This window comes from Haemaphysalis longicornis, unplaced genomic scaffold (assembly GCF_048455015.1).
Source record: "Haemaphysalis longicornis isolate Haplotype H1 unplaced genomic scaffold, Haemaphysalis longicornis Haplotype H1 scaffold_1, whole genome shotgun sequence".
NCBI classification, from domain to species: domain Eukaryota; kingdom Metazoa; phylum Arthropoda; class Arachnida; order Ixodida; family Ixodidae; genus Haemaphysalis; species Haemaphysalis longicornis.
Window position 1 is genome coordinate 12,495,571 of NW_027526203.1, and position 25,994 is coordinate 12,521,564.

The 25,994-nt window shown below is 47.0% G+C and overlaps 1 protein-coding gene across 1 annotated transcript in view; it reads left to right on the forward strand.

The window, feature by feature from the left end:
* The window catches only part of Cdk9 (Cyclin-dependent kinase 9), a 75,708-nt gene that overhangs the window by 18,957 nt on the left and 30,757 nt on the right, over positions 1-25,994 (forward strand). The window contains exon 5 of the mRNA XM_077704297.1: positions 17,225-17,632. Within this exon, the coding sequence (XP_077560423.1) occupies positions 17,225-17,632 (408 nt within the window). The remainder of the gene's footprint in view (positions 1-17,224; positions 17,633-25,994) is intronic.

The window sequence follows — 25,994 nt, forward strand, 5'->3', positions numbered from 1 at the left end:
CAACATTGTGCGTGGCCATGGTGAAGGAAACAGAGCGATTGTGCCGGCTGCCCGGCTCAGCGCCCTCACGCATCGCCTAAGCTCGGACTTCACGGACTGGCAGCACTGGGATACTGGATGATATGGCGGCTGCGTCACGGGGATTGGTCTTTCCTATCACCGGGTGGGACACCAACCTCTCTGGTATACTGCATTTGAGCGACGAGCGCATCCGTGCCTTTGCAGGAAGGGACGCAGCAGTGAGCCGGCACGAGTCTCCTGCAGAACTCATAACCACATGTGGTGATAAAATCAAAACAGCAAGCAAAAGCTCAGAAACCTATCCGATCAGACTGAACGCCGAGGGGCTACAAGTGGCTCTAAGAGAGCGCCACGCAACCACGCTATGATGGAGCCGCATTTCCTTTATCATGGCCGAAGTTTGCGAATGACCTCAGTGTTGTCATCATGAAAGCCCGCGTATTTACTGTGTTGGCAACTTTTCTGAAAAGGGTCTATATTATAGCTAGATCGCATGCATAGTCACGAAACGACTAATATGTGAACGACTAAAAAAGGTCCCAAAGTGAACTATTTTCTAGCCCTCTATTTGCCGCAGAGCACTCCTCCCTGCTGGTAGTTAAGGCGCACTCAGGGGTGAGACAGCTGCGCATATTGCGCAGATTTGATACAAAGTTGTTTTCCTGCGCCAGGCTGCTCCAAAAGCTTGAAAATTGGTAAAATTGCGCCAAACTGCTCCAAAACAGTCTGAGAGCCGATTTTAACGCTCCCATCAGTTTCAGTGGGGAAAAATGCTTACTGACCGCATAATTTTCCATTACTCCCAAGGTGATGCTGTTTGTAAAAATTAATTGATTGATCATTCAATAAAAAACCTGCATAAATAGTCCCCGAAATGTGCTTTTCGGAAGTCACAATGTCGGGTTGCACATGTTATATTCTGTACGTTTTTAAAGCTTTCCCATCGAAAATCATTGCAAAGTCCTGTATAAACATACTAAGGTTTACTGAGGCTACAAAACTTGTTCAAGACAAAACGGCAATTATCTGAGCGCCGTATGTCCGGAATGACATTACGTACGTATACGGGGCACCACCATCTTGGTATGGTGAAGATCGGAAAACATGGCCAGCGGACGAAGCAGTTGCTCGTAGTTCAGGCTAGTTCACTCTAGTTCAGGCAGAGCGCTCTTCGCAGCTTTCTACCGTGCTTTTTGGTTATGGGGGTGGCTAGGTTTACATTTAGTTGTTTGATCTGTTACGGGAAGTTGCGCCACTCGAAAGGTCTCCGGAGTTCTTAAAAAACAACGCGGTGCCCGCGAATTCGCCGCGTCTCGTGTGAGGCGCGGTGAAACGCTTAAAGTGAAATTTCGGACTCATTGCATTGTTATAAAACTCCAGTTATTGCTGCCTTTGACAGCGAGCTTGCGAGCGGCGGGAATGGTACGGTCGACACTTCAAAAGGGGCGGCGCAGGCTACATCACCGCAAAATGTTCAAGGAGTGTCCGATAGCGGGACGGGCTATTATTGCACGCTAGTAATAATGGTTCATCTATCTGAAGTGAAATTTAATGCCAAAAGGAAGATGGGTAAACATATCGTTACTCAAATTACGATCGATCGTAGTGAATGTGCACCTTAGTGTTTGAAATGGGAAATCTGGTGGGGTGCGACGACTGTCACCTCGCTTTACGCAACTTTTGCCGTGGCTCTACACTTGGGCGTAAAGCCGAGTCTGGGATTACAAAAATAATAATTTCGGCATTCCAATGATAATAAAAATGCCTTACGATTGCTTAGTTTTTCAATTCGATATTTTCGACTGAACTCCATGCTATCGATACATAGAGCCTAAGAATTGAAAAATGGTTTGTAAAAAGGTAGTGCATTTGGTACCTCGTGATACTCTGGTAGAAAAACTTTATTAATAGGCTGTTTCAGTGTTATATAATACGTTCAAAACCGATTAAAAGTGCTCTCCCCCCCCCCGAGTTGCCAAAAATTTGATTTTTTGGGTACCTAAGATGACATAATAAATGTCGTTAACTGCTCCAAACCAAGGTTCTTCTGCTCCAAAATCGAGATTTCGCTGCTCCAAAAACTGCTCCCAAACTTGATTCAGCTGTCTCACCCCTGCGCACTGCATCGGTCAGCTCATACTTTATCGTGCGGGTAGAGTTTTGAGTCTGCCATTCGTGCTTTGCGCGCCCATGTTTTCTTTTTATTCTGAACGTTTGATAGGCTTTTATGGAAGTACTACGCATTCTTTCGTTTGCCAAACGTTACAGGAAATAAGGGATCTGCGAGATTTGCAACCTTCACGTAGCGCCATGAGTAGAGCAAGTAACGTACGTAGTAATTCCGTGCATCGGTCATTTGCCGCTCGTCGCCTGCTGTTCGGCCGTAGCCTGTTTTCCCAAGATCAAATTTTTCGAGCGGAATTTTTTAAGCGCCAGTGTGCACCCAATTTTGTTGTCTACGGCGCAAGCAAAGGACGCTCAGCGGGCGCTCACGAGCACTCGGCATTTTCTCTCGCTCTTTAAAGTTTTCGCAGTTTTGTTTTGTTGTTGTTGTTGTTGTTGTTGTTGTTGTTGTTGTTGTTTTGTTTGCTGAAGCCGTTGCGTGTGCTGGAGGCACTCGGTGGTCGCCGCGAGGCACGCGCTCACCAGCACTCGGCAATTTATTGGTAATTTAATTATTCATTGGCAATTTGTTGGTAATATATTGGCAATTTTTAATGCGTTGCACACCACACACGTTACGTGCTACACATTACGGCCAGCTACAACAGGTCCGCTGTTAAAAAATGCCAGGTATGCATATTCATTTTTTTTTTTTTTTTTTTGCAGTTTTTTTCTGCGTCCTAGAGGATCCTTAGCGTATAGCTATATCGTGAGTGCCCCGCCCCCCTTCCCCATTTCAACCTCAGGACAGCCCACAAGTTTCGAAACGCTTCAGGAATGACCTCCTGAGAAACCCGCAGGATGCGAACTAACACGAATGTACTTTCAATGTTTGCGTTCTCAAAGCCAAAAAAAAAAAAAAACAAGGAGAAGAAACGCGACAGCCTCCAACAGCTTCCCTGCTGGTGCCTCCGTGGCTGCTTTTTCGATGCATAATGCGTATTTACAAAGTCGCCCGCAAATGTGGGCAACAGAGAAAGGTCCACAGATCGCTCCGTCCGTCGCTCATTTTGCTGCGCTTAAATCTGAATATAAAAGGATCGCCAAGCCGAGAAAGCCCCTCACACGCTCCGTACCAAGCAATCCCACGACCGCCATCCCCCAACATGGCGTCGCGTGCTCGTTTCGTTTTTCTTCCGGTAGATGGCGGCACTTTTGCATAAGGTCTATTCCCAAGACTTATACCCCAGCTACACTGGGGTCCGAATGTCATTTGAACCAAATGTAATTTGACTCCAATGGGGTGCTTCGAATGCCATTCAGAATCCGCTGTGCTACACTGCAATTTCAGTGGCATTTGAAAGCTTTAGCATTCGCTCGCCATGCTGCATGGCGCTGCTGCTGTCGAGTTCTGTTTTTACACAATAATGCAACAATCAAATTTAGCTGCAGTCTTTCGTATTAAAATAATATGAAATTACCAATAATGTAAACTTTGACACGGTTTTTGCTTAATTCTGAATCCCAATCGAGGTTTTTTGTGCTGTCTGACCACACTGGTTCGTTGCTTGCTCGCACTGGTGCTGAGAGTACGGAATTATTACATCTTGATATCACGATTTAAGTGAACAAGAAGTAAACAAAGTCCCACAATTAAGAATATTTTGCTCGTTTTAAGTACGCCAGTAATGTATTTGTTTATGCTGACTTGGAACGCTATGCGCGAGAGTGCTAGAAATGGCATTTGAAATCTCAAATGTCTCTCTCGGTGCTCATTTGGCTCGAATGTCATTTGAGCCGAATGGCATTTCAAAACCTAGTGTAGCAGTACAATTTGGCATTTGAGTCAAATGGCATTTGATTCAAATGACATTCGGACGCTAGTGTAGCAGGGGTATTATTGAGAAGGGTGGCATCAGCCACGTCGAAGATTTGGAAACTGCCCAGTGGTTTAGCTTGTTATTAGTTTGGACGACACAGTTCAGTTCCTGCTCTGTTGTAATTAATTTAGAAATTATTCCTTTCTGTTGCTTCTGATTTTTATATCCCTCACCCCTCCACAGTCCCCCCCTGGTCAGATCACCATAATGCCATCCCGGCAAACCTGGCAGGCATGCTAGTCCTGTCTTCTATCTACAACTGCCTCTCACAAATTTTGATCGCATGGGGATGAATATTGGGCCGATGTTACCCCTGCTTAGTACTCTTTGACCTCGTGGTGTGAAAAAGGCGTGCCTGAGAATGCTAGTGAAAATATCCTTAACATTAGATCCGCACACTTCATTGCCGCATGTAGCAGAGTGTGACCTCACTGCTGCTGTCCTCATTTGCTGGGAAAAGTTTCAGCGTTGAAACACGGGGCTTTCGCAGGCTGCCCTCCCTGTATTTCAGAATACTGCTAACGTTTCTGTAAGTGTGTCCCTTCGTTGGCTACTCCTTTTTCTTGAACTGTGGTTCTATCACTTAGGAGCGAGTTCCTTGTTTTGCATGTGCAAAACTGCCGGAACTGCTGAGCACAAAAAAAAATGCTTTGCAACTGCTGAACACAGCACCCCCACATGGCGCCTGCAAGCGAAGGAAAAGTGGAAGCCCGATAACTGCCGAGCAGCTTTTTTTCAGGAATTGAAAGTTATAGAGGAGGCACTGATACCAATTGCAGCAGCAGTAATTGCTTATTAACACAGCAAATGCCTAAAGTAGGGATGTGCGAATCTTTTTTTTTTTTTTTTTTTCATTTCGAAGCACATTCGCATTGCAAAAACAAAGTTCAGTTCAAATTGAATATTTTTAGATACGAATACTTGTTTTTTATTTTAAAGTTTTCACCATCTGGAAAATGTGCAACTTTAAGGCCAACTGCAACGAAAATTTACCTGCCCTAAATTCTGCTTCAATGTGTGGTATGCACCTCTAAAGTCCCTTGTGACCTAATTTTAAACTCCACAAACGCGCAGTTTTTTTATTGAAACCATTCGAAAACACACCACTTCAGCCAACGCAGCACCTAGCGGAGTGCCGCCGCAACATGTCGCCACTGCGGCGGACTTCCGGATGTGTTGTGCCAGTCAGGACTCCCATGCGGCCGTCGCCTCTCCTCTGTAGTCCTTTTACGTGCGGCCTCACGCGAGTGAGCAGTGTAATTCGTGCCTCTTGCATGAATAATTGCTTTCACGCGTTTCGGTAATGCGACAAGCTGAACAAATTCTGGGTTGCCGATACATAAAGAGCAAATTCGAAAAGTCATGGCCGGTCTAGAGGGAACACGGCAGTAGCAAAACAGCCGATTTCGTGGTCGCGACGGCGGCAGCAGGCTCTCGGCCGACTCGACGAGCACGCGAAACGCGTGTACGGCCTACGTGAGGCGATACGCTGTTGGCACGGCTGGTCGGTGCGGCGGCGCGTGAACGACTACGGCAGCTGTGCGGCGCACTGCAAGCTCGCGGCCAGGCATCTCTACGAGTGCGCAATACTTAGAACGGTCGACGCGACATGACACACTGTTGTCGCGGCCGCTCGGTGCGTCGGCGCGCGAACGACTACGGCGGTTGTGCGGCGCGCTACAAGCTCGCAGCCGATCGTCTCTATGAGCAGAACGGCCGGCGCGAGACAATACGCTGTTGTCGCGGCCGGTCGGGGCGTGAACGAGTACAGCAACTAGCTGTGCGGCCCACTGCACAATTGGCCGGTCTACTTTTCGAGAGCGCGAGTACGCCGACGCCATCGAAGAGCTCTGCGCCGACCCGAGGTCACTGTTATCGCGCCGGTCGGGGCGCGGACGAGTACAGCACACGGCGCACTACACGAAATCGATTCAGTTCAAACAACTTCGTCAAAAAACAAATAAATGCTAGCCGCTGTTGGCAACATTTCTCTCACCAGTTAGAAAAAAAAAATACGAGGCCACATTTCGCAGCACTGAGCCTCGGGGAAGGTCACTGCTTCACATGGAGGAAGTTTCTTCCTCCTTGCTGCTTCACGAGTGAAGACACTGCAGTGCTTTCATCGCTGCATGGCATCATTATCTAAAGATTTGGTGCGGGCACCCTGCTAACAGGAACAAAACTGCTCGTAAAAACAAAAATAATAGAATTCTGGATTTGAACTTTCACAACGTGCGCTGAAACCGAATTCTTGTACCCCAGCTACACTAGGGTCCGAATGTCATTTGAACCAAATGTCATTTGACTCAAATGGGGTGCTGCGAATGCCATTCAGAATCCGCCGTGCTACACTGCAATTTCAATGGCATTTGAAAGCTTTAGCATTCGCTCGCCGTGCTGCATGGCGCTGCTGCTGTCGAGTTCTGCCGGCGCCCATCTAGCGCTCAACACTGCCTTTTGTGCATCCAGATTCGCCACGACGTCTCGTGATGCCTGTGTTTTCGTTTTACCGGACGACTATAGGCGCGTCTCAGCAGCTCAGAACGAAGTAATAATGGTTGCACGAACTTCCCAACCCCTGTTCGCGCATGTTTTAAATGTCTGAAGCAACACACGACCCGAAACACGTCGAATGCACGCCGTCTTCTCAAAGGCAGCTGTGGGAAAATCCGCCGGCTGCGCCCACTCGATTCCTGAGTAATGTCACTTCCGGCCGGCCGTAATGGCCGCCCTTTTTGTCCAGTTTCGGTTTGAAAAGAGCGTTTTAAATCTTTGTTTATGATGCAGCGAAGCACATTTTGGCCTCCAAATTTTGCAGTTAGCAACTTTTAAGGTTATACTACACGAAAATAGTGCATTTTAGGAGCCGAAAATTTCGTTGCAGTTGGCCTTTAATGCACAACAAATAGCACAACGCAAACTTACAAACCGACGGGTTACGGACTACACTCACTTAAATGTTGTTATGGAGAAAGGTTAGTTGCTCGGTATGTTCAGGCAGCAATGACAACCTTCTGCTTGTCACAACTCCACCAGATACAGTCTACGCCCGTTACAACGGACCCTCTGAATCCGGAAAAAAACGTCCGCTGTAGCCGAAGTATGCAGTATCCCATGGGGGGGGAGGGGGGGGGGGGGGTAGGGAGATGGGGGGGGGAGAGGTATGAGCCCTACAGTGGGTACTTTGACCGATATTGCATGCATAGTACATACACTTTGTTCTTTCTACACGCCCGCAGCACCTCTGCACAGTGTTCGCACGAGGGCAAAGAATCGCGTAAACACCGTTTCCAAAGCTTAGCACCGGCACTTCAAAAAGGCCTAGCGCATGCGGTAAAGCGTGTAAAGACGCAAGATAAGCTGAGCAAATAAAGCAAGAATATAACAAGGTGCAATTATAAACCAGCTATAAAACATCAGTCGTGCCCATCAGCATTAGCTAGGCTCTTTTAAATCCCTTCACGACGAGGCAGGTTTTCCCAAACCGTTCGTCAAACAAATCGGATCGCTGCCTGACATTCCCTCAAGGCAGCTTCCACATTTTTAGCGATTTTATTCTGGTCATTGAAACAGCTGTAATGAAATAATCTGATGACGGACAGCTGCAAAATCGAAAGTCAGACCAGTTGGACTGGGCACGGTTACCGGCAGATTGCACACAATGGATGGGGAACAACCCCTACTTGAGGCATTTCTTACCTTTTTCACTGAACGGAACGGGAACGATGCATGCGTGGGAATAATAAAAGCCGAACTTCACTGAACCCGAGTTTTTTATTACATAAAAAGACTGACGAGGGCAGAGTCGCCTCCGAGTGCACCACTTCGAGTATTCGATAGCCCTGTTTTCAATCTCACCGGAGTCGCGTTTATCGGCAGCGGCCTTGTTCTTGATGGTAGAGCAGACACTCTGCTTAACAGGCCTGTACTTCTGGCGATGTCAGCCTGTTTTTCCCCATGTTCAACAGTGTTAATTACGCTGACAGTGAAATCAGCTACCCTGCCGCTCATGCCGCTGGTCGCACAAATAAAAAAGCCACTTGCTTGGCTTGGCTGCGCCAGCGACCCGGCGGCCAGCAATGTTGCCAGACATGATAGTTTTCTTGCCAAAATAAACAAAGAAAAAGCACATCGGGTGCCGGCCCCTCGGAAGTCCGCTATAAATGTTCAGTCGAAACAATTTTCGCGTAAAATTTAGTCTGTTGTAGCCGATAGTCTGCTCTAGCCGGGTCCGTTGTGAGCGGAGTGGACTCCATTTAAAATGCATGGGGACCAGACAAACCAACAGAAATGGTCTGTTGTAACCGAAAGTCCGTTGTTGCCGGATCCGCTGTAACGAGCGTAGACTGTATTGGAAACAGCCGCTCACTTGAGACACTAGTGGCTGGTGTCGGCAGGTATCTCACGGCAAACAGAGTCAGCAATAGGTAGCCCCGATTACCATACTTACCGTACTTACCCGATTCTAACGCGCACCCTATTTTTCAGGCAAAAAAACTGAAAAGAACTTGCACCTCCGATTATAATGCGCACGAAACTTTGTGCGAAGAAAAACGAATGCGAGAGAAACGGGCGATTTATTTCGCGCAGTAATCTCACTCCTCGTTGATCTCCGAGATCTCCTGTCGCTTTCCGCTGACCACAACATCTCGTCTTCAATGCCATCAAGAGCGTTCGCGAAGCCACACTTCTTAACGAACGTTCAACCATGGTCGATGGTAGATCGTGTCCCACACGCCTCGCACGCACATCCCGCGAGCTTCTCCAGATGCGCACGCTTCAGCCAACCGCTCATTGTGAACGCGTGGGAGCCTCTCGTGAGCCGTGGAAGCGGCGCACCGTCGTTGCTGCTGCTGCCATTGCTGTTATCAAGCGCGTAAGTGGAACGATTTGACGATTTGTGTGAACACCAATAGAAAAGCATAGGCGCCTAGGCATTGCGTTCAAAAAATCGTTGCTACATGGAGGAAGCGTTGCTAAAAGCTTTGGCGCCATCTTGAGACGGTGATGGCGATGGGTGGGATGAAATTTCTGCTGTTTCGACAGTTTCGGTTTCATGTCCGATTCTAACGCGCATGCGATTTCTCGGCTTATTTTTCCGGAAAAAAAGTGCGCGTTAGAATCTGGTAAGTACGGTACACCACCACTCACATGGGTCTTGTTTTCATCCCAAGATTTCATTGTGTGCATATCTCTCAATCTGTGGACGTGGCAGTGGAGGCTGCTGCTGGTTGATTAGATTATCAAAGTCTTTCCACAGTGTTGATCTTCATGTGGAAGGAGTCACTTCTTTTAGTGCAGTTTTTGTGGGTGTTTCTGGGTTCTTTATTGAAATTTTTCTAGCTTCTCCCGAAGCCAGGTTTTTAACCCAGTTTGTCGTTGAATCATCCCGGTGGTACATACATGAACACTTTAAAGCGAGGGTAACACTTATTTCCTTCATGACAGATGTAGATTGACATAGAACCACTCTGATGACAGTTCAGAAAGTTTGCGTTTACAGCGGAGCTACACGTGCAAACACAGCTGCAGGACTGGCTCCATGTCCGCACCGAACATTCTGGGCAAGTTTGTACAAGTTTTGCTTCAAATATCCGAGACCATCTTGCCTCATAAAATTAGTTGGTAATTTATAATGACTGATAGTCTGTATGAGAACATGTGACTGCCTTGAATATGCTAAAGAGAACAGACCACCTACTTATTGACACGCAGAAGCCAACACTTCTTGAGCGTGCTGCATTTGGCTTTGCTGCAAAGCGTTGGCATGTGATTGTGCAGCATGCCTGCCTGATGTGTCAGGGTGCCGCGCACTTGGCTTAGTGTTTTATTCCTAAACCACAGCAGCTAGGCATATTATTCTACTAAGCAGTGGAGGTGGCCATGCTTAGGCAAGTGGCTGTGAGCGGCCTGGATCTTATCTGATAGATAGTATGACATACAAGGGGATCAACGCTACCATTGCAAGCATGACCTTTGTCCATAAGGCCAACACCGGAAAAGTGATGGCTGCAGACTCATTTTGGTTTGTTATCGTGGTATAAACTTAGCATCACTACTTGGAAGAGCAAGCATCCAATCGGTTGGGTGTTCGTCGTGGGCTTATTAATGTAGAACTTTAGAATATTCGTTTCTATACTCGGGAACAAGTCAAGAACGGCAATAGCTCATGTACGGTATCACTCCGCCTAAGCGACGGAGCCGGATGTCAACGGACGCGCGCATTTTGAAAGGAGATCACTATGAATGCGTGATATCGCCTGCCTTTTCTCACGTAGTTTATTTGTCGTCGCTGCAGTATTTTATAAGCATATTAAATCCGAAAATCAGGGAAATGGCTCAGGCCACGTTCAAAATATTCCCAGTCACGCACTACTTCATGGTGGGAAAAGCGCTACAGCAACAAGGACAAGTGAGTACACGGGACAAAGCACTACTAGCAACTGAAGATTTTATTACTGGAAAAACATACATATATACAAGGAGTAAACGCCGCAGTCATCACTTCAAATTTCACAATCTACCATCTGAAAAGATCAAGGCGCACCGACAACCAAACATTTTATACATATTCACACCGCACGTGTGCTGACAAGAAAGGCATACTCAGTGCCAGACAGCAAGACCGATGGTTGGCTGACACATTCATTCCCTTCTTTCTTTATACAGAAAGCTTCTATTATTTCTCTTGTTAGTCGTTTTTTGTATTTATCAACAATTAGCGTATCTCGCAGTTTTGGGCGGCATTTGCAGTCTCTGCAATGAACGGCTAAATGTGAATACGGTGACTTTTAACGAGCTCTGATGTTCGCGAAGGCGTACGTTCAGGCATCGGCCGGTCTGCCCTACGTATTTCTTTCCACACGTTAATGGAATACTATATACTACGTCTTTTTTGCACTCTAAAAACTTCGTGCCGTGTTTCCTACCACATCCCTTCTTCCTTGTTGCTTTCTTTTCTGCCACCCTTTGCACCGCTGGGCAAATTTTCGCCGACTTGTTTTTCGCTGAAAACACCACGCGCACCCCATATCTTGACGCTATCTTCTTTAGGAGATGAGACGTGCCATGAAGGTACGGAATCACCGCTATCTTCTCTTTGCCGGAATCTGCCTCTTTTCCCCCGCATGATCGGTGCTCCCTGGCCTTTTAACCTCTCGGCAATTCCTCTCACATGCCAACAGAACACACTCATCTGGAAACCCGGCCGCTCTTAACCGGTCTACCTGAGCGGCGACACTTTGTTCCACCAAATGTTCGCAGGAATTTGTTAACGCAGATCTGATGCAGGAAATGGCGACGCCATTTTTTACTAGCTTTGAATGGGCCGATTCGTAGCTTACCAATTTTTTTTTTTTTCCACCAAAAAATTGATAAGCTGTCGGATACCGCGGGGTCGCAGCGCAGCGCAAGAGAGAAAGTACCAGCGTGGCAGGCTTTCAGAATCGAACTGCCCGTGCCGTGCTGGCGCACCAAGCACGCGCCGCTCGTCTCTTTATTCTCATCTTTCATAGCCGGCGCCAAGGCGCCGGATAAGAGCGCCAACCAGAGGGCACTACAGGGCTACAAATCGGCCCATTCAAAGCTAGTAAAAAAATGGCGTCGCCATTTCCTGCATCAGATCTGCGTTAACAAAATCTTGCGAACATTTGGTGCAACAAAGTGTCGCCACTCAGGTAGACCGGTTAAGAGCGGCCGGGTTTCCAGATGAGTGTGTTCTGTTGGCATGTGAGAGGAATTGCCGAGAGGTTAAAAGGCCAGGGAAAAACAAGTCGGCGAAAATTTGCCCAGCGGTGCAAAGGGTGGCAGAAAAGAAAGCAACAAGGAAGAAGGGATGTGGTAGGAAACACGGCACGAAGTTTTTAGAGTGCAAAAAAGACGTAGTATATAGTATTCCATTAACGTGTGGAAAGAAATACGTAGGGCATACCGGCCGATGCCTGAACGTACGCCTTCGCGGACATCAGAGCTCGTTAAAAGAGTCACCGTATTCACATTTAGCCGTTCATTGCAGAGACTGCAAATGCCGCCCAAAACTGTGAGATACGCTAATTGTTGATAAATACAAAAAACGACTAACAAGAGAAATAATAGAAGCTTTCTGTATAAAGAAAGAAGGGAATGAATGTGTCAGCCAACCATCGGTCTTGCTGTCTGGCACTGAGTATGCCTTTCTTGTCAGCACACGTGCGGTGTGAATATGTATAAAATGTTTGGTTGGCGGTGTGCCTTGATCTTTTCAGATGGTAGATTGTGAAATTTGAAGTGATGACTGTCGTGTTTACTCCTTGTATATATGTATGTTTTTCCAGTAATAAAATCTTCAGTTGCTAGTAGCGCTTTTCCCACCATGAACATGTACTAACACGCCCAGCTCGCAGTTCTTCTGCACGCACTACTTGCGCCGCGCGGATTTGCATCGGCTGCGGTGATGAGGCACAGCGGCAACTTCCGTTGCCGTTGCCGTTCTTAAGTTGTAACCGAATATAGGAGGCTTCTTTTTCTTTTCTTACGTATTCCGTTTTCATTTCGTCGTGTCAGCGTCATTTAACGCTGGCCACTTGTAATTTCGTGGGTTTTTTTTTTTTTTTTTTTTTTCCTTCTTCCTTTTTCCCCAGGATAATTACAGCATTGCGTGAATGAACTGAGCAGTGACATGGTCTGCCCTAACTCATAGCAACATTTCCCAATTTTGGAACTTCTGCTGTTCCTTAAAGTGCAGTCACACAGTCTACATTGGCTGCCCACGCCGGTTAGTGCCATGAAACGATGCTGTGTGTCAATCCTCTGCACTCGTGCATCATCAGCAGGAATTTTATCCAGTGAAACAGTGCCAGGGGGGGGGGGGGGGGGATTTTTGTGCTGTGAAATATTGCCATGTTTTGATGAAGTACAGCACAGCATTAAAAGACGCTGATTGTGTAACCTGCTTAGGCGACAGGCAATAAATGTTTTGACGAGCGATCCATGATAGCCGCCTACACCGCCAGATCAAACACGACACGTTTGATCGTATGGGGAGCGGAAGTTGAAGACAGATGCATGCTTGTTAGTGCAATAAATTTATACCTTGATCAACTATATTATGCCTTGAGGCCGGAGCAAAACAGATGCTTGCCATGCCCCATTTAGCATCGTGCCTTCGCCGCAAGATGGGCCGCTCAACGCGTCGGTGTTGCTGCACACTGAACTCGAAAAATAAGGTTCGTCAAAGCAAACGGACTGAGTGAATGTATTCTTTTGCTGCAGTCTGCCAACACTGGCAGCGGAGGGTACAAGGCTTCTAACTTTGACTATCGTGAACTAATACCTACCGGTAATGTTTTAGTGCCACTGTTGCAAGCCCCGCACTAACCACATGTGGCTGCTATGTGTACACTCACAATGACAATGAACCATTTACCATATCACTGGGTGAGAAGGTAACAAAACAATCAGTACCTTATGTAGAGCACAAAATCATCCTGATAATTTTTATTGAAATATAATTGTTGGCTTTGGTGTATTATATATATTTTTGTTGCTGTTTACATTACTTTCTCCTTTCAAGCTTTTCTTTTCCCCCTCGACGTGAAATCGTGCGTGTGCCACTGTCTCCAGCTATGCAAGGAGATTAACAACAGGCAGCATACGCGCTGCCTGAGGCACTACTTGGCGTAAGCGGACCTCGAAAACAGAAATGAATAATGCACTTTCCTTGGTATGTAGCCGACACTAAGCATTCTGAAAAACATTATTGGAACGCGTTGCAAGAGCACCAATCTTCAGAATGGCCCCTTCTAGGCTGTTCTGTCACGCACTGATTATTCGAAAGCATCAATGCCTCAGTTGCCAGTTAACCACACGGTACACAGCTGTGTTGCAGCAAATTTAGGTGCAGAAAGTCTCGTGGGGGTGCGACAGCCGCAGTTTGGCTAGCTAGGCCTGTAACGTAGGTGGCCAGCGACAGTGCAAACCAACGACACATCGTTACTTTTGGAAACCCTACAGCCAGGTCTGGCTGCTGGTGGAGGGACGTTTTGCCAACCACCACGTCATTTCGCGGCTGCCACTCTGCGCCCCCGTCGGGCATGTGCGTTTCGGGACATCATGGTGTTTACATGCAGGGAGGGAGAGGTCCATGTAATGCCAGTGAGGACAGGCTTTCAGGAAGAGGGCAGCGATCGAGTATTACTGGGCCTGGCTCTCTCTGGCCGCTTTCTGACGTCTTGCGAAATGTCACAAAAAATGTAAGGAAAACGGGAGAGAGAAATGCCAGCTCTGTTTATTTCTCTGCAAACAAGGCATCGTTGGCAGTCGAAAAAAAGCTGAGGGGGCTACTAAGCGCGCGATCTTTCAGCTACAGCATTGTTTGGCGCAATGGCTGTGTTTGGGACATATTTTGTCTAATATTTTTCGAATGGAGCTTCTCAAAATTTCCAGGGGGAGGCACACACTTCAGTGTGTGCACTAGTCCATTTGGATCAGACAGGGCTATTGGACGTGTGATTATGTCTCGCTGTGGACGGAAGCCAGGAAGTTCCAGTGACGTCACCAACCAACAAAACATCAAAATAAAACAAAAGCTGCACAATCAGGAAAGTTTGCATGTCAGGTTTATTTGTAAACCTAAAATAGAAAACAATAAAAACATTTCATTGAATAAAACCTTTCATTTTGCAACTACCTGTGGACATCGTTTACACAAGTTGTGCCATCTGTTGAACACTTGATAAAACGATGAAAAACAAGAAAAAATGAAAATCGAAAGAGAGCTCCACCCACAATAGCTCTGCTGGCTCCGCTTAATGAGTAGCGAGTTAGCCGCTCTTCTTCCCTGCTGCAGCAAGATTGCCCTTTGAACGCGCCATTTTTCTTCATGGTTTGCTCGTTTCAATGGGTTCTTTCACAGTGCGAGGGTCCACTTTTTTCCTGACGGCGTAAGGGAGTATGCGGACAACTGTCAACTTTCTGTGGCAATGGAACGAAAGCTATGGAAGGAGGGGGAAGGGGAGCTAACTGTTCTGTGTTAGTATGCCAAACTACTTCCCAATAAACTGGTTTCGGTTTCAGTTTCGGCGTGACAGGTATACACATTTGATACAGCTAGTTCATTTCTTCGCATCAGCTTTGTGGTGAGTGCGCTGAACCACGATCATCGAGCATGCAGGCATATTGCCGTCTCCTTTCTTTCCTACGCTTCGTTTGTGTGTAAACATGAGCCAACGCTTTGACTGGAGAACTCAGACCTATCGTGGACTATACTGCCCAACTCTGTATCGTTCAGAAGAGAAGTGAATTTTGTAAGCTCTATAGTTTTGACAGAATACACCGATTTGTAAACTCTTCTGGACCTCAAAACTGGGCAGCGCCACCGGCATGTGTTGCGTACTTACATAGCGCGGGTGCGGTACAACGAAAGAGCAGTGTGCACACATGCTTACATTCATGCTTGCTTTCGCCGGCAAAGTGGCTAAATGAACGGATTGCGGTAACGGCGGAGGGCCCCGGTTGTATCAGTCGCACTTGGGTGTACACTTTGCAAACCACTGGCTTCGTTTGTTTGGATAGCGTAGCTTCTCGAAAATCCTATGCGGAAAATGAAGTGGCGAGCTGCCGAAAGCCGTCGACAAGGACGCCATGTGTTTTTTCTTTTTTTCGGGAGGGCACCACTGCGATGCCAGCAGTGGCAGCCTCAACCAAAAAATTCAAAAACGAAAAATTAATGGTATCTGTTTCATATATTCTGGCTTGTAATTCAGTGGCATTATCAATCCAAGTGTAAAGCAGAAGAATTATGTATTTTTGAATTGCTGAGGTTATCACCAGCCAATTATTTTTGTTGAACTTCTTCCAGGTGCGCAGCAAAAAGGCATGGTTCGGCTCCGTAGCCTTGACTGCATTGCCACAGAAAGTTGTCGACATTGACAGTGCAGAAAGCGCAACTGAGTAGGTCAAGTGCTTCGGCACGGCTACAAACACCCAAATTGTGCCACCGGCGTGCCAACAATCATACCTGCTAACTCTTCCGAATTTTCCATAAAATGTACGAATTTGGACTAATCTTGCGATATTACGAATCTTGCCTGAAATTTTACGGATTTACAAAGAAATGGGAACATCTATTAAAATGACACTGTGGTGGTGCCTTCTGCCGCGTGCACGAGGGCAATACATTGTGCTCTTGTTATCATCATCCGCTGTCTTCTTTGGATGGACCATGCCTCAGTATCAAGTACTCGCTGCCATCTCGGCAAGCTTTCAAGTACTCGCTGCCATCTCGGCAAGCTTACTTATAACACGTTGTTCGAGGGCCGGTTAAAACTTACGCGTTCTCGTCACTCTTTGTATGACTGCCGCGTCCGATGCAGTACGTCTTGCGGTATGACCATGGTCTGCTTCGCAGTGGAATGGCGGGCTCAAAGCTGCGACAGTACTACCATGTGTTTTTGGAATCCTACATGTCAGAATTTGCTCCTCCTGCCCAGTGGGTTTGTGTGAGGATGCTTGTCCCAGAGCTTAAATTCTTTTAAACTCAAAATTATTTAAAAACATAAAAGTGTGATTCCCCCCCCCCCCCCCCCCCCCCTTCCCTGGTCTACAGGTTTTACGAATTTCCAAGTCATCAGGTCGGCAGGCATGCCAACAATGCTTACGCAGCTCACTAAAAGGCATGAAATGGTATGCTTGATGAATGCACGACACTCGACCCTTTTTTCTTTGTTTATAAACAGATGGCGCAACATGCGTAAACGATCTCTGAAGGTACTGGCAGAAAGGAAGGTTTTATTCATTGAAAAGTTTTTAATCAGTTTTCATTTTAGGTTTACAAATAAACCTGACTTGTAAATTTTCCTGATTGTGTAGCTTTTGTTTTATTTTGGTGTTTTGTTGGTTGGTGACGTCACCGGAACTTCCTGGCTCCCGTCCACAGCGAGACAGAATCACGCCTGGTGGACACCAAAAATGGCCCCCATCACACACACAGTCACAAAGTCAGTGTGTGGCGAGCAAATAGCAGGAGCTGCATAGAGAGGAAAAGCAGCCAGCAGCGTATGATGCGGGGTCTCTCGTCTAGTTTGGTTATGCCAAGACAGTGCTTGTGCCACCTTTACTGACACTTTCTACATGGAGTAAAGTACGTGTGATTTTGTGTGCCTCCTGTGGCAGTTGTAAAGGCATGTGGTGCGGCGCAGTCGGCCAAAGGATGGCTGGGCAGTGAGTGCATCGTGCCTGTGCAGATCCTGCACCGGGACATGAAGGCGGCCAACATCCTCATCACAAAGGCGGGCGTGCTGAAGCTGGCCGACTTTGGGCTGGCGCGGGCCTTCTCGCTGAGCAAGACGGGCCAGCCGAACCGGTACACGAACCGGGTGGTCACCCTGTGGTACCGGCCACCCGAGCTGCTCTTGGGGGAGCGCAACTACGGCCCCCCCGTGGACATGTGGGGCGCGGGCTGCATCATGGCCGAGATGTGGACCCGGTCGCCCATTATGCAGGGCAACACGGAGCAGCACCAGATCAGCCTCATCAGCCAGCTGTGCGGCTCGCTCACGCCCGACGCCTGGCCGGGCGTCGAGAAGCTCGAGCTGTACGCCAAGCTCAACCTGCCCAAGGGACAGAAGCGCAAGGTCAAAGAGAGGCTCAAGGTGGGGGACGAGAAGGGATCGCTGGGAGCGCACGCTGGTTGCACAGGGGGAGGCTCGTTTTTTTAATCTTCCGGAGTTGTGCTGTGGGACCTCTCACATAGAATGAGCTATTGTGGGGGACTGCCACATGCACGCTTCCGGAGTTGTGCTGTGGGACCTCTCACGTAGAATGAGCTATTGTGGGGGACTGCCACATGCACGCTGCGAACGCACCGCATCCAAACCTTGCCTCTCTCTTCACCCTGCTTTTTGCCCTTCCAGCACTATTCTGCCTGGCCTGAAGTGATTTATTTATTTTTTTTTTATTTATTTATTTATTTAGATAAGTGCCCACAAACAGCATGACACCTTCAGCGTGGTGCACAGAAGAAACAAGGGAAAGGATAGAAAAGGGAGATGTGTACAATGGGGAAAAAAGAGTATAGTAAAAATAACATCAATGGATCAAACATTATGAGGCTGACTCACACGATTCTACAACACAAAAGAAGACACTCAGAACACACTCAGAAGATGTGTACCATAGCGAAAAAAGAGCATGAGAAATGAAAATAACCTCAATGGAACAAGCATTACATGGCTGACTCGCCTGATTTTACAACACATAAGTACACACTCAGGCTTTAGATGATTTTTTAACAGCTTGCACAAAAGTGCTGTAACGATCAAAGATACTCAGATCAGGCACTTCAAGTGAGTTGTAAAGGAGTTGCATTCTCTGGACAGGACTTTTATGATTGACGTCAGGATAAAATAGCGGCGAGGAACGGCATCGTGTGGGGACATGAAAATTGATGGAAGTTAGCAAATCGGCAGAGTCAACAGCTCCATGAATGAGCTTGTGAAGAAAGCACATATCGAGGAGTGTTCTTCTGTCACTCAGTCTGCTTAATCCAGTGTGGTCGAGTATTCTGTCATACGTGTAATATATTTTCCTGAAAAGGTAACGATCATAATAGATTCTAACAAATCTCATCTGGACTCGTTCCAGAGACAGTGACAAGTATTGAGGAACAGAGTTCCATACAACCGAGCAGTACTCTAGCCGGGAACGTACAATAGCCCGAAACAGGGACAAATAGCAGGTAGGATCAGTGAACTCTTTCGTGACACGTGTTACGAGTCCAAGGGATTTCATTGCATCGCTGGCTGTTTTTTCAATAACGTGTTTAAAACTTAGTGATGAGTCAATGTGCACACCCAAGTCCCGCACTGTTGACGCTCGAGTAATGGAACCCCCATGCAGCTTATACAAAAATGGAATCGGCACCTGTCGACGATGGTATGATATCACATTGGTCTTTGATGGGTTGATGCGAAGCATGTTTGCTGAACACCATGCTGACACGGTGTTGATGTCATCTTGTAGAAGAGAGCACTCACTAGCCCTGTCTATAGGCCGAAAGATCTTAATGTCATCAGCAAAGAGAAGCATTTCAGAGTGTTGCATGCGCTCAGCCAAGTCATTGATAAAAATCAAGAACAACAAGGGGCCCAGGTTGCTTCCCTGAGGCACTCCAGAAGTTGAGCGAAATTCACCAGAGAAACAGCCCGAAACTCGCACAACGTTTGTACAGTTAGACAAGTAACTTTCAAAAAGCATCAAGTACATCTTACATATTCCATAGTTGTCCAGTTTCTGTAACAGCAAGGAGTGTGACACAGTGTCGAATGCCTTTGACAAATCAAAGTAGATTACATCAATTTGGTGTCTTGAATGCACTGCAGGGACCACTTTGCTAAGAAAAGCACACAGATTTGTCACAGGTGAACGATGAGGAATAAAGCCATGTTGTTGTGTCCACAGCTTCTGGGAGAAGTAAGAGTAGAGACGGCTGTACAAAATAAGCTCCAGAACTTTGGACAGAGAGCAAATCAGTGACACAGGTCGATAATTGACCACAAGGGAAGGGTCGCTAGACTTAAATATGGGTGCAACAATTGAGTGTTTCCAAGTGGTTGGAAAGACTCCAGATTGTATACAGAGGTTGAAGATGTGTCTCAATAAGGGTGTAAGTATCGGTCCGCAGCCCTTAACAATGAAGCTATGGATGCCGTCGTGGCCACATGATTTTTTGGCCTTCATTTTTCTAAGGGCTTCACGAATTTCCGTCTCTGTCACTGGCGTTGCCGCCAGGCAGTCTGTCTGTAAGGTCTTATCCGCATAGTCAGTGTTGCTAGTATTACCAGCTGAAAAACTGGAGCTGAAGTGGCTAGCCAACAGGTTGGCAATTTCTGTTGCGTTGGTACATGCCTTGCCTGCAGCTGTGTGGATCGTTGAAATTTTAGATGATCGTGAGCCATAACTGTGCATGAACCTCCAGAACTGTTTGGGGTCCTGCCTCAAAGATGTTTCAACTCTGTCAATGTAGGCTTGCCTGTCCCGTTTCAACAGCTGCTTGGCCTGTCTTCTACAATCGCTGAACATTTTATACGCTGTTGGGCAGCCTGATACTTTATGAAGGTGGTGCAGGTGTGCCTTTCGCTCGAGACACTGTCGCAGCTCTTGAGAGAACCAAGCCGGATACACGGATGGACGGGAAGTGCGTTGCGGGATGAACCTGGCCATTGCGTCTTGTAGTGCAGCAGTCAATTTGGCCGTGGCCAGTCCTGAAGTATAAGCTGTATATTTATTTATCTGTATTTATTTTAGGAATTTGTGTCAGCACCTTGCATATATAGCCAGTTGAAGTGTAACTTGCTCTTATAGACAAAAGTGTTGCACTCTACAAGCTTACATGTGGGCCTTATCTGCATGGAAAAGTGTTGATATGATGGGAGGATTCAAGCCCCATCAGTTTAAATGCCGCTTCCCAAAGAAAAATTAATGTGGTTTGGACATTAGCTTTAATAACAAAGATTGTCTGCCCTAAAAAGCTATAGTGGCCACATTTACAATTGCATGGGTGCAGTAGCTGGGGTCACACTTCGAATACCCGCTGCCCCTTGCAGAAACACTGGGAGCAGTGCAATTTAGCAGCTGCTTGCAACGCTCAACAGATCGTGGGTCATGTCTGTGCACATCCTAGTGACACCTTTGGCACTGGCCGAGCTTCTTTTCAGCAGACATAAACGTTGGTTTATGTTACATTTCTTGGTACAGAAACAACTGATGCTGTGGGTGTTGTATAATGAACCAACCCCATGCTTTAGCCCTTAAAAATTTACTTGTGCAAATTTAAAAGGTCTGCAGCAGATATTTAGTACTTTCAATTGTAGAAGCGAATAACATGATACTTAATTTGAACCCGAATTGAATAGCATTACTCGAGAATTTTGAATTTTTTCTAAGCATTTTGAAGTAAATTAAGTGTGTACGAATATTTAAATTTTTTAATACGAATCGAATACGAATAAGGTCCTTCGAATATCATCAGATATGTGTGCAGTAATTAAAGGATGCAAAACAGGAAGTTACAATAGTTCTTGTTACACTTTTAAAGTAAATTGTTACGAAATATATAGACGTGGGGTGATGCACTCATAACAAGTTATCATGCGGGATAATAAAAGTTCACGGCTCAACACATTGAACCCGCCGTAGTGGCTCAGTGGCTAAGGCGTTCTGCTGCTGAGCACGAGGACGCGGGTTCAATTCCCGGCAGCGGTGGCCGCTTTTCTGATGGAGACAAAAAGCAAAAACGTGCGTGTGTTACGAGATTTCGGCGCACGTTAAAGATCTTCAGGTGTTCAAAATTATCCAGAGCCCTCCACTACAGCGCGCCTCATCGCCTGCATTGCATCGGCGCGTTAAACCCAGGGTTTGCACAGGTCCTTGAAAACCCTTGAATTTAGATGTGTAAATTTCAAGGCCTGGAAAGTCCTGGAATTTTTAAAGGGTCCTTGAAAACCCTTGATTTTTCTGGAGAGAACCAATGGCCCTATCTTTTCACAAGAATTTAAAGTGTTTGTTGTGAATTTTAGGTGTTAAAAATGTAAAGAAACATTGTAACAATCAAGTTTTAGTGTATTGCGTGAAATTACGAGTTGTGGATTCTCATTGTTACGAGGCAACATTGGCAGCAGCACTCCTCAATAGAATTCATGTCACGATACAATCCCATTAAAGCCGGCTTCTGTTCTCTGTCTTGCATGTTCCATCTGGTCTGTGGACGGCCTTTCATTGCATGTTTGCTGTGCCTCATACACTCTATCTGCGTTTGCTTTTACGTGCAAATGGTGGACGTGTACATAGTTCATCCTGCCTTGCAGCAACACTTGCTGAGTTCATTTCAGCTGATACTCTTGCTGACAAAGCAGGAGATGCAGGCAACATTAACGAAGTTTTGAAATCAAACAGCCTCAGCAAAACACCAAGAAAAAAGAAAAACCTATAAATACAAACTATGAAATAAAAATGAAGCTGGGGGAGCACTCATGTACCCATAGCCCTATCTAAATGTGCATTAATGTTCTTAGGTGTTGGGCAATAACAAAATTTTGCATTGTGTTGGAAAAGTTATAAATAATCCCAGATGAAGCATAAGATGGGGGCCTTGGAAATGTGTTTTCTGGTCCTTGAAAGTCCTTCAAAACCCTTGAATTTTCGCTTTTGAAGCTCGTACGAACCCTGTAAACCCCACAATCAATCAATCAACACATTCAGAAAGTATGCACTTCCTATGCTCCCTGACAGCTTTTGCATAAAGAAAACAATAAAGAAAGAAAACGCAAAGGTTCCCTTTAGTAGAATGCGTAATGTGCATTTAATTCGTTATTGCACGAATATTTGCCGGTTTTCCAGAATATTTGGTCATTGCCGAATATTCGGGAATTTTCAAAAACCGTATTTACTCGAATCTAGGCCGGCCTCTATTCTAGGTCGACCCCCGAAATTAAGAAGGTCAGAAAATAAAAAAAAATTGCCCCCACCTCCCCGAAGGGAATCGTGAGGAAGTGCGATTGCATATCTTGCGCCGATAGTACACGGCGTAGTAATTCTGCCATCGCCTTGAGAGGCGCAGTACCGGCGAGGGGGAGCTGTCAGGCGAGGGGAGAGGCGCGCGCCGAGGGTGAGTGCAAACCTAACGGGGGGAGAGGCGCGCCAGCTGCAGAGCATGTGACGTCACGGCGCGAAGAGAGGGGGAGCAGACGCAAAGGCGCCAGCGCGCGGTCACGTGGGAGTGTGACGTCACGGCGCGAGGAGCGGTGCGGGAGCCGGCGCGGGCGCGCGCAGCCACGGCGCGGGAGGCGGAGCGCGCGCGGGTCACGTGGGGTGTGACGTCGCTGCGCCGTTGCTACAGACGCTCCTCTCCGCTCCTCGCGCCGTTGCTAGGGGAGAGGAGGAGGAGCGCGGATGACGGCGGATTCAGGGTCGCTTATAAAGTGCATCGCACTTAAAAAAAGCTTTCCTCAAATGTAAGCCAAATGAAAAAAAGCACTGGACTGAGGCTAGAGCATGCACTTCATTACGCTTGCGGTGCTTGTTGCATAATGTTCAATGCTCACTCGTCGTCGTCGTCGTCGTGGTCGACATCGCTGCCCTCATCGTCACTGTCCTCTTTATCACTGTCCTCTTCCCACAGCGCACTGTCCTCACTTCCATCAAGTGCATTCGAAATGCTGCACTTACGGAAGGCCCGCACAATTACCTTTGCCGAAATTTCAGCCCATGCCGCGGAGACCCAGTTCGCCAGTTGGCTGAATGAAGCACGCTGATGTGCCCGGTTGGTGTCAGTTGGTGATCTTGCAGCGTCAGCTAGTCGTTGTAATGCTTTTGAATCCTGTCCTTAAGAGGACATGCGGGTCAAAAAATTGCCATTTTTTTTTTTAAATATGTCGATTTTTTGTTTTCACTTGCATTATCATCTTTGACCATCCGTCTTTCATGGGAAAAAAAAGAAAACGAAATACGAATGAGAACTTAGTGAAAAACAGGTCTGAATCACTTGCGGTGACCCTAGAAATCATGCAATCAAGCCGAATTTCGGCCATCCTCGAGAGATCTTGCTGCACGGCAGCGTGGCTGGCCGCCATTTCGGTCACTTGAAAGAGGTAGACAAAGCCTTCTTCTCTCAATCAAACCACTCACCAGCTTCATATCTCCGCGTTAAACAAAACAAAACAAAAAAAAAATCTTCCCGCTTGTTTTAACAGCTCCTACTGGGTGACACGAAATCGGGACCGCCATTGGCCCTTGCCGCTTGTGAGCTGCCATTGCCTCCATCATTCCATTCGCTACTTTCCGCTATCTTTTCTATTTCCTTATCGTGTGTTTTTAATCATGAACGGTGAGGAGAAGTGTGACTTTTGTTGCTGCAAGTCCCGGACTTCACGCCCATACAAGGGAAAGTGCAAGCAGCACAGCATTGCGACGACCACGGCCAATGCCAGCACGACCAGCTCCGCGAGGCCTAACAGCGACGCGCCTTTAAGCGTTGCGAGCACGGCTCAACCTGGCGAGGCTGATTTTATCAGTGATGCTATCAGCTTTGTAAGCGCATCGGAGAAGAAGTTGCAGCCTTCCAAGGCGGAGAAACAGCTGGCAGTGGGAGTGGTGCAAGCGCAGTTATCTGCGGAGTCGACAGTCTGACTGACCTTGTGAGTGGCGCCGTGTGCGCAATGTGTGGGAAGTGCGAACTCGTCGTAGTTGAGGTCGTGAACAAGCGGAAGGACCTCACATTGGTACTGGAACTCAATTGCAAACGTGGAGTGCTCTGCAAGAGTCATTTCTTCTGTCTACTCGTCGCATCGTGCTGCTGCCATCGGCCACTGAGGCCACAACCTTTAACTCTGCACTGGAAGTGTACATGGTAGTTTTGCCTTCATTGTGAAAGCAGTACTCGCTGCACGTGCGGTTGGCATCGGACACGATCGTCTGTCCAGGTTTTGTGCCATTCTTCAAGAACTGGGAATCTCCCCTTGAGAACAACTGGTCAGACTAAGCACTGCAGGTGACCAGCGGAGGTTGTGGTAAATGTCTGCCAAGCTGACCGCTAAGGCTAGATCCCATCGCCGCATTCTGGTGAAGTGTGCCCGCACCGAGGACCCCACCTGCTAAAATTGTGAGGGCGTAATTTATGCGGCAGGAGAGTTCTAGCTTTAGGACCTCAGTGTGGACATTTCAGATTATAAGCCCATCAAGTTTCATGATGAACTTGAGAATCTGCCAAAGAAATAAACTTTTGATTGCGTTTTTCTCAGTTTGGCATTTTTTGTCAGTTTTGGGAGTTTGTGCACACTATTTTTCCACTTGGAGTTGTCGTATTGCAATGAAATTTTGGAGGTGTTTATTATGACACATGGAGTGCACAAATCTTGTTCATTATGCAATTTGTGTCCTCAGATATTTCTGAGTCATAAAACAAAAATATACAAAGCAAGAAAAGGCACACTACCTGTCATTTTCGTAGTGGTGAGGGAAATGAGTATAAGGCTTTTTCAGGTAGATTTGCGCACTCTGCAGTACATAAGGAACCACCTAGGATATTTTAAAAGTTTCAGTAAAAATAAAAAATAGTGTGCACAAAGAAGCCACTTTTCTGCACGTCATGCTGCGTAAAATTTTATCCAAAGCAGATATTTAAAATCTGATTGCATATATGACAAGAGGAGCTCAATCTTTACAAGCTGTGAAAATTTCAGCCTCCTAACTTCATTATTAAAAAAAAAGTTGTTTCGAAGAGCATGTATGGCTTGTTGATGGCCACGTCGAGTGGTTGTAGCTGGCTTGTTATACCACTGGGTATTACTGTAATGTCTGTACTGCCCTCCAAAAGCACAGTCTTAATGGCATCTGTCATGTGGCCGCGGTAGGAGTCCAGAACCAGGAGTGACTGCTTAATCAGCAGAGCACCTAACAGTCTTGACCCAATCTTCGACGAGGCCACCACTCATCCAACCGTTCTCGTTGGCTCGCACGTTGACATTCTTAGGGAAAATTTCCCCAGCTGGAAGGGTCTTCCTCTTTAAAAATAATGTACGGCAGCAGCTTTTGCCCATCGGCTGTGCAACACATGACTGGCGCGCTGCTTCTGGTAGCCTGCAGTTTTGACCTTGACTTCTTTCGCGCCCTTGTCATTCACGGTGTAATCCACAGGCATGTCAGAATACACCGGGGTCTGGTCGGTGTTACCAATCTGGCCCCGTCGGTACTCCTTTTCCACTCGCTTCTTGATGGCAAAGTGCTGGAATGCGACTAGCTTCTCCTCAAAGTCAGAGGGTAGATTTTGGTGCACAGACGTCCGCCGCCGCAGGCTGAACCGGAACCGCTTCATAAAGTGAGTGACTCAGCCCCTGCTGGCCTCGAACTGAGTCTGTGCGACGCCTCGCACATTTGCGATCTCCCTCGCCTTCGCCTGTGTAACCTCCGTCGTCACAGGCATTCCACCCTCTCTTTGCTGCCGGATAAAGTCAGAGTCTT